Raw genomic sequence first — 9965 nt, 5'->3', positions numbered from 1 at the left:
GAGGTTTGGCTTATGACCAGTCAATGCACAGTGGGCTGCTAGTGCAGTTTTCTGCTCGATTGGTCTATTATTGGCTTTTTGGTCAGATTTATGTGCAGATAACCTAGTTTTCAATTTCGTCATGGTAGTGCCAATATATGCCATCGGGCATATATTGGACTTGTCGCCGTTACATCTAATTTTATATACCACGTTTGATTTCTCCTCATTTTTAATTTTACATTTTGTCTTGCTGAATAATTCATTCACAGTTTTGCCTGTTTTTAATGCGAGATGGTATTTGTCCTTGTCGTATAGATTTGATTTGCCAAATCTTTCGGAGAATCCTTGTATGTATGTTAGCGATTTATAAATTTTTCCTTTTGTAGGCTGCTCTCCGTCTATGATTTTTCCAAGACGTTCCTTGGCCTTGCCTAATAGTGAATTAATTGTCCAATTAGGGAAGTCGTTGGCCCTAAGAATTGCCTTTATTTTCCTCTCATTGTCAGGATGAAAGTCTGGATCACTAATGCTAAATACTCTTCTTATAAAATTCGTTGCTGTGTTTGTTATTACTCTCTTGTGGTGTTTAGAGTAAAAATTGATTAATCTTCCGGAAGCCGTCGATTTTTGATACCAATCTATTTTTAGCTGGTTGCCATGTCTATAAACTACCGAGTCCAAATAAGGTAGTTTGCCATCATATTCTTCTTCCTTCGTAAATTGGATGTAGTTGTTGAAGGAGTTCAGAGTCTTCAGCGTCTCTGCCACGTCTGATTTCTTCAAAATCGCGAAAATGTCGTCTACATATTTTGTCAATATCTTAGGTTTTCTTATTTTGTCAAATGTGTTATTGAGAAGTTCCTCCATTACGATGTCAGCAATAATGGGCAACGAATTTTATAAGAAGAGTATTTAGCATTAGTGATCCAGACTTTCATCCTGACAATGAGAGGAAAATAAAGGCAATTCTTAGGGCCAACGACTTCCCTAATTGGACAATTAATTCACTATTAGGCAAGGCCAAGGAACGTCTTGGAAAAATCATAGACGGAGAGCAGCCTACAAAAGGAAAAATTTATAAATCGCTAACATACATACAAGGATTCTCCGAAAGATTTGGCAAATCAAATCTATACGACAAGGACAAATACCATCTCGCATTAAAAACAGGCAAAACTGTGAATGAATTATTCAGCAAGACAAAATGTAAAATTAAAAATGAGGAGAAATCAAACGTGGTATATAAAATTAGATGTAACGGCGACAAGTCCAATATATGCCCGATGGCATATATTGGCACTACCATGACGAAATTGAAAACTAGGTTATCTGCACATAAATCTGACCAAAAAGCCAATAATAGACCAATCGAGCAGAAAACTGCACTAGCAGCCCACTGTGCATTGACTGGTCATAAGCCAAACCTCAACGATGTGGACATCTTAGCTCAAGAGAACAATTACAGACGAAGATTCACTCTCGAGATGTTGCATATCATCGACTTACCGCCTGACGAGAGAATGAATTTCAAGAGAGATATAGAAAGCTGCGCGAAGGTATACCGCCACACAGTCAACAAGCACAGCAGAAGAGAACATTTAGTTGCCAACAGACAATAGTTCGTGTAACAACTCATTAAATGTAATAGGAATTAAAGTTTCTTAAAAATTATTGTTTTTCTGTTTTTATTGTGTGATTCGTTTTTACTAAAATTTGTGTTTTTCTGTTTTTTATTTAAATACAACTAGCCTTGAAAATGGTAGACGGAGTCTACCGAAATATTGGAGAAAAATAAAAGGAAAAAAAAAAGAAAGAAAAAAAGAAAAAAAAAAAAAAAAAAAAAAAAAAAAAAACCTTAAATATTTGTGTTTTAATGGACCTATAGCCGATACAATACAACAAAATTACAAGAATTTTAAACCAGGTCAACAATACCCTAACAGAGTATACATCAACGGGAGGCACGCCGTAATATAAAAACAAATAAGATGACAATATACAAAAACATCAAACAAAAGTACAATGAGCACACATACAGAACGGCCCAGCAATATTCGAAACAACAAAAACAAATAGCCAAGCTCAAAACATCTGTAACATTTTTAATAAAATGTAAGAGAACAGGCATCATACCAAACTTCATAATCAATGCAACCAAACACACTAGCAACATCTTCCAAACACACAAAACCAAGAAAATCCCGCCAAATATTGAGAAAACATTACACAGGTACATTCACAACTTTCACACGAAAGTATTAAAACTTCTAATACAATACAAACACAAGCAAATCCACTCTTTTAAAGAGAAAGTAGAGAATACAAAGACTAAGCTAGGAGAACTACTGACTCAAGATGATTTCCTACAATACCTCGACAGCGAGCTTACTCTCTACAAGGGCAATGTTAGCAAGAGCAAGACAACACACATAAAGAAACTACAGGCACTCACACAACGACAAGACAAGGCCCTCAACATTAGACGCAACGACGTGTGGTTTGTGAATAAAACAGAGCGAGAGATACCAACGAACGTACAATGGATTCTCTCTTTAGGTCCGAAACACGCTCTCCCACACACCAACAAGAACTTTCCACTCTTGCAAGTCATTGCAGAGGGAGAGGAGTGTGTACAAACTATAGAGAATAGAGAGGAACAGGAGATGGGAAGAACCAAGCTTACAACATTGATAGACGATCACTTACGAAAGTCAAAGATGAGCATGAGAGACAAATATGTGGTGGACACAGTGTCTCAAACAAGAAAATATTTAAAGGAGAATGAGGATTTATTAATTTTAACGGCAGACAAGGGAGGAAAGACAGTGGCTTTGTACAAAGATGACTACGAGCAAAAAATGAAGGCAATAATACACGATATGTGTATGTATAGGCGCTTAAAGATTGACCCAACATCTAGGCTACAGACAAGGAACAACAAATTGGTGGATAAACTTCACAACTTGAATCTTATCAGCATCCAGGAGAAGAATAAATTGACCAGCAAGACCGCATTGGCCCCTCGAATATATGGACTCCCAAAGATCCATAAAGAAGGTACACCGTTGAGACCAATATGTTCATCAATAAACGCGCCGTCCTATCATCTATGTAGGTACATAGTGAATATTTTGAAAAATATCACCAAGGATTCCAAATATAATGTGAAAGACGCAGTGGACTTTAAAGCTAAGATAAAGAACATGACCATAGAAAATGACGAAGTTTTAGTATCTTTTGACGTGGTGTCCTTGTTCCCAAGTATTCCAATAAATTTAGCACTCCAGACAATTGAGAATAAATGGGACGAGATTGAAAAATATACCAATATTCCAAGGGAAATTTTCAAGGAAATTCTAACATTCTGCATTAAGGACAGCAGATATTTTAAATACGATGACAAGTTGTATGAACAGCTTAGAGGAATGCCAATGGGATCACCCGCTTCACCCATTATTGCTGACATCGTAATGGAGGAACTTCTCAATAACACATTTGACAAAATAAGAAAACCTAAGATATTGACAAAATATGTAGACGACATTTTCGCGATTTTGAAGAAATCAGACGTGGCAGAGACGCTGAAGACTCTGAACTCCTTCAACAACTACATCCAATTTACGAAGGAAGAAGAATATGATGGCAAACTACCTTATTTGGACTCGGTAGTTTATAGACATGGCAACCAGCTAAAAATAGATTGGTATCAAAAATCGACGGCTTCCGGAAGATTAATCAATTTTTACTCTAAACACCACAAGAGAGTAATAACAAACACAGCAACGAATTTTATAAGAAGAGTATTTAGCATTAGTGATCCAGACTTTCATCCTGACAATGAGAGGAAAATAAAGGCAATTCTTAGGGCCAACGACTTCCCTAATTGGACAATTAATTCACTATTAGGCAAGGCCAAGGAACGTCTTGGAAAAATCATAGACGGAGAGCAGCCTACAAAAGGAAAAATTTATAAATCGCTAACATACATACAAGGATTCTCCGAAAGATTTGGCAAATCAAATCTATACGACAAGGACAAATACCATCTCGCATTAAAAACAGGCAAAACTGTGAATGAATTATTCAGCAAGACAAAATGTAAAATTAAAAATGAGGAGAAATCAAACGTGGTATATAAAATTAGATGTAACGGCGACAAGTCCAATATATGCCCGATGGCATATATTGGCACTACCATGACGAAATTGAAAACTAGGTTATCTGCACATAAATCTGACCAAAAAGCCAATAATAGACCAATCGAGCAGAAAACTGCACTAGCAGCCCACTGTGCATTGACTGGTCATAAGCCAAACCTCAACGATGTGGACATCTTAGCTCAAGAGAACAATTACAGACGAAGATTCACTCTCGAGATGTTGCATATCATCGACTTACCGCCTGACGAGAGAATGAATTTCAAGAGAGATATAGAAAGCTGCGCGAAGGTATACCGCCACACAGTCAACAAGCACAGCAGAAGAGAACATTTAGTTGCCAACAGACAATAGTTCGTGTAACAACTCATTAAATGTAATAGGAATTAAAGTTTCTTAAAAATTATTGTTTTTCTGTTTTTATTGTGTGATTCGTTTTTACTAAAATTTGTGTTTTTCTGTTTTTTATTTAAATACAACTAGCCTTGAAAATGGTAGACGGAGTCTACCGAAATATTGGAGAAAAATAAAAGGAAAAAAAAAGAAAGAAAAAAAAAAAAAAAAAAAAAAAAAAACCTTAAATATTTGTGTTTTAATGGACCTATAGCCGATACAATACAACAAAATTACAAGAATTTTAAACCAGGTCAACAATACCCTAACAGAAAATTTCATTTCTATAGGAAATTTTGTCAAAATTTCATTTCTATAGGAAATTTTGTCAAAATTTCATTTCTATAGGAAATTTTGTCAAAATTTCATTTCCATAGGAAATTTTGTCAAAATTTGATTTCCATAGGAAATTTTGTCAAAATTTCATTTCTATAGGAAATTTTGTCAAAATTTCATTTCTATAGGAAATTTTGTCAAAATTTTGATTTCTATAGGAAATTTTGTCAAAATTTTGATTTCTATAGAAAATTTTGTCAAATTTTGATTTCTATAGGAAATTTTGTCAAATTTTCATTTCAGTAGGAAATTTCATCAAAATTTCATTTCAGTAGGAAATTTTGTCAAAATTTCATTTCAGTAGGAAATTTTGTCAAAATTTCATTTCTATAGGAAATTTTGTCAAAATTTCATTTCTATAGGAAATTTTGTCGAAATTTCATTTCTATAGAAAATTTTGTCAAAATTTCATTTCTATAGAAAATTTTGTCAAAAGTTCATTTCCATAGGAAATTTTGTCAAAATTTCATTTCTATAGGAAATTTTGTCAAAATTTCATTTCTATAGGAAATTTTGTCAAAATTTCATTTCTATGGGAAATTTTGTCAAAATTTCATTTCCATAGGAAATTTTGTCAAAATTTAATTTCTATAGGAAATTTTGTCAAAATTTCATTTCTATAGGAAATTTTGTCAAAATTTCATTTCTATGGGAAATTTTGTCAAAATTTCATTTCTATGGGAAATTTTGTCAAAATTTCATTTCCATAGGCAATTTTGTCAAAATTTCATTTCTACAGGAAATTTTGTCAAAATTTCATTTCTACAGGAAATTTTGTCAAAATTTCATTTCTATGGGAAATTTTGTCAAAATTTAATTTCTATAGGGAATTTTGTCAAAATTTCATTTCTATATAAGCCAGTAATCGGCTTGTTGTGCGCTCTAAAAACTATTAAGTAACCTCTAAAAAGAAAATTTAAAGTTAGGAATTCCGTGCTACTTACAAAATCCTTAATTGTTTTCAATACCATTCCCCTAAGTTGGTTCATGTCTGGTATTGTGTCCCCATCTAAGTTTCGGTATCTGTTAGACACGAAAGCCGGGCAATGACAAAGCAAATGCTTCAACGTCTCATCATCTTCTCCGCATGCCCTACACATGCTATCACTTGCCGCACCGATTTTACCTAATTGAGCTCGTAGTCCTATGTGTACCGTTATGATAAAACAAATTTTGCCCATGAACATTCCACTAAGGAACAGAGGCAAACTTCTCACATATGAATGAGTGCAGTCCGACTCAAGTTTAAGCTCAATGACAAGGGGCCTCCTTTTTATAGCCGATTCCGAACGGCGTGCCGCAGTGCGACACCTTTTTGGAGAAGTTTAACATGGCATAGTACCTCACAAATGTTGCCAGCATTAGGAGGGGAAAACCACCGCTCAAAATTTTTTCTGATGGTCTCGCCAGGATTCGAACCCAGGCGTTCAGCGTCGTAGGCGGACATGCTAACCTCTGCGCTACGGTGGCTTCCATGATACCAATAGCTATACTGACCTTCTTCTTACTTCCTTTCAGTAATAGGCTCATCTTCTCACGATCCAGATCCCTCCATAGGATTTCGCCGTTCTACCGACTTTTTCGCTGTTCCATAATGTTGCATGCGCATTCGTCGCCCACTCCCTTGACTCGGACTGCGCCCACCTGAAAGGCTTCGGGTTAACCAAGTTTATTGATGACAGTCTTCTGGCCTTCACCGCCAAATCGTCTGCCCTTTCATTCCCCCTTACTCCGTAATGACCCGGCAGACAAACGATGAGGATTTTGCTTTCCTCAGAGAAGGCGTTAATCTCCTTCTTACACTGCAAGACTGTTTTTCTGACCTTACCGTCCTGGTTGTTATTGCCCTTATGGCAATTTTACAGTTGGCAAAGATGTTCACACTTGACGTCCTCGCGTTAGCACCACACCACTTTACGCATTCCGTAATCGTCCGGATCTCCGCCTGCAGGACCCTATTATGGTCAGGCAGTCTAAAAAAGATCTCAGTCCCTGGGTTCACAATGTAGACCCCCAGGCCCACTCTGTCCTCTAGCTTAGGTGTTAATTGGTGTAACATGATCTTCCAGATGGCAAGACTGGGGTTCCGTCAATCTATGACTGTGCCGATAGCAGCAGAGCCTCGCACTCGACTTCAAGTTTCATCTCAGGTAACCGATCGGAAACCTCTTCCCTTCCTTCCAGCTTTCCTATCGTCGCCTCGATTATACCGCGATGGTATGAACAGTCATTGTTAACATTTGCCTGAAAGAATCTTCAAACAATCAATTATATGGACCGTACTATCAATTCAAATAGAGATTTCATGCATTTTTCTGAAGCTTATGTGTTTTTTTTTGAAAAACTTTCCTATAGCGCTTAAAAAATCACCCTTTAGTATGTATTATATATTTTTTTGCAGACTTTTGACATATACTTTATCTACTTTTTTCCAGTGCATTTTTCTTTATCAAATTCAATTTAATCTGATGACTCAGTTTATATAGTTTGATATCAAGACCCCAGGACTATCAGAATCGCTATCAATGTATGGTACAAGGTCCAATCTACAATATTAGAGCACAAATTCACACTAATTGAATATTTTTTCTGATTTATGTAATTTTGCATACTCATCTTGTTTGGCAAAGTAACCAAACCAAAGCAACGAAAACCCAAGGCTTTCTTTTTCTCAGTTTTCTAATATTTGGAAAAGGGGTTGTTGTTGTTGTTGTAGTGTGTTGTACACTAAGGCTGCAGCCCTAGTCGATAAAGGAATCCATCGTGTCAATTCGGTACGTTCAACCAGCTGGCATGGGATTGTGGAAAAGGTGTAGAATTATGAGATGGTGGCCCATGGTGCGTATGTTAGATATTTATATTGAATATATGACGTATACGTCACGGTGTACTTTCATTTTATTATTGTATATTGATCATGAAAATCCATGGGCTTTGTCATACCCACCACCGTAGGATGGGGGGTATATTCATTTAGTCATTCCGTTGCAACACATCGAAATATCAATTTCTGACCTTACAAAGTATATATATTTCCGATCGTCGTCAAATTCTAAGACGATTTAACGATGTCCGTGTGTATGTCCGTCTATCCGTAAGTCTTTTGTAATCACTCTAGAGCCTTCAAAACTTGAGATATTGAGCTGAAATTTGACACAGACACGTCTTTTTGATGCACGCTGGTTAAGTTCTTGAACGGGCGAAATCGGACCATATTTGGATATATCTGCTATATAGACCGATTTTCCCATAAAGGGTCTAATGCCCATAAAATCTTTATTTTTCATCCTGTTTCGTTGAAATTTGAAACAGTGAGTAGTTTAAGGCTTCCCGACAACTGACCCAAATATGGTTCAGATCAGACTATATTTAGATATAGGTGCTATATATTGGGTTGCCCAAAAAGTAATTGCGGATTTTTTAAAAGAAAGTAAATGCATTTTTAATAAAACTTAGAATGAACTTTAATCAAATATACTTTTTTTACACTTTTTTTCTAAAGCAAGCTAAAAGTTACAGCTGATAACTGACAGAAGAAAGAATGCAATTACAGAGTCAAAAATTTTGTCAACGCCGACTATATGAAAAAAACGCAATTACTTTTTGGGCAACCATAGACTGATCTGCGATCGATTTCTCTGAAATTTGCAACAGTGGGTTATTTTAAGTCTCCCTACATCTGACCTAAATATGGTTCAGATTGGACTATATTTAGTTATAGCTGCCATATAGACCTATCTGCCGATAAGGGGGTCTGAAGCCAATAAAAGCTTTATTCATTACCCGATTTCGCTGAAATTTGAAACAGTGAGTAGGTTAACTCACCCCACATCCCGATGTAGGTCATTGGGGATTGTAAGTGGATCAAATTTACAATCCCCAATGACCTACATCGATTAGAAGTATCTGTACAAAATTTCAAGCGATCCATGTTTGGATATAATTTCCATAGAAACTTATCTTCAGATTTGACTTCTTGAGCACCCATTTCTGCCATGATCCAGAACCTGATATAGCATTCATATAAACCTACAACTCGCTTTTACATCAAGAGCAAATTTGGGAATATAAAACAAGTAAAAGCATGCTAAGGTCGGCTGGGCCGAATCTTGGGAACTCACCACCATGGATTCTGCTAAAAATGTTTAAAAAATAAATTCAGTTGAAGGGCATAATTTAACTCTACATACAAAAATTCTGCCAAATCAGACAAAAGCTTCTGATCGAGAGACTGGTTTATATGGGAGGTATATCAGGTTATAGACTGTTTTGCACCGTAATTGCACAGTTGTTGGAAGTCGTAACAGAACACAGCATGAAGTCAAATCGAGAGATCGGTTTATATGGGAGCTATATCATGTTATAAACCGTATTGGACCATACTTGGCACAGTTATTGGAAGTCATTATAAAACCTCAAGTACAAAATTTTAGTAAAATCGGGAGATCAGTTTATATGGGATCTATATCAGGTTATAGACCAATTTGGACCGTAACTGACACATTTGTTGGAAGTCATAACAGAACACCACATGCAAAATTTCAGCCATTTTGGACAAAAAATGCGGCTTGTCAGACGTCAAGTCGGGAGATCGGTTTATATAGGAGCTATATCAGGTTATAGACCGATTTGGACCGTACTCGGCACAATTGTTGGATGGCATGACAGAAGATTTCGTTAAAAATTTCAGTCCAGTTGGACAAAAATTGCGGTTTGTAAGGGCTCAAGAAGTCAAATCAGGAGATCGGTTTATATGGGAACTGTTATAGACCTATCAGGTTATAGACCGATTTGAACCGTACTTGGCACAGTTGTTGGAAGGCATAACGGAACACCACATGCACAATTTCAGCCAAATTGTGCAGAAATTGCGGCTTGTAAGGGCTCAAAAACTCGAAAAACAAATCGAACAAAAGTTGAGGCTTTCAGGGGCTCAAGAAATCAAATCGAGACATCGGGTTATATAGTAGCTATATCAGCTTATAGACCGATTTTGACCGTACTTGGCACAGTTATTGAAAGGCATAACGGAACACCACATGCACAATTTCAGCCAAATCGTACAAAAATTGCGGCTTTTAAGGGCTCAAGAAGTCA

General features: G+C 36.4%; 1 protein-coding gene across 1 annotated transcript; it reads left to right on the top strand.

Moving 5' to 3' along the window:
* The first annotated feature begins 1970 nt into the window (after positions 1-1970).
* Positions 1971-7684, top strand: LOC131997988 (uncharacterized). The gene is made up of 2 exons (XM_059369938.1): positions 1971-3212; positions 7601-7684. The coding sequence occupies exons 1-2, from the start codon at positions 1971-1973 to the stop codon at positions 7682-7684; spliced, it is 1326 nt and encodes a 441-aa protein (XP_059225921.1).
* The last annotated feature ends 2281 nt before the right edge of the window (positions 7685-9965 follow it).

This window comes from Stomoxys calcitrans, chromosome 5 (assembly GCF_963082655.1).
Source record: "Stomoxys calcitrans chromosome 5, idStoCalc2.1, whole genome shotgun sequence".
NCBI classification, from domain to species: domain Eukaryota; kingdom Metazoa; phylum Arthropoda; class Insecta; order Diptera; family Muscidae; genus Stomoxys; species Stomoxys calcitrans.
The sequence above is the reverse complement of the archived record's forward strand: the minus strand, read 5'-3'. Positions and strand labels throughout refer to the sequence as shown.

Coding starts and splice junctions, on each gene's coding strand:
- LOC131997988 (XM_059369938.1), top strand. CDS start 1,971: ATGACAATATACAAAAACATCAAACAAAAGTACAATGAGCACACATAC. Junction 3,213..7,600: donor TAGAAAATGACGAAGTTTTA/GTATCTTTTGAC, acceptor TTGTACACTAAG/GCTGCAGCCCTAGTCGATAA.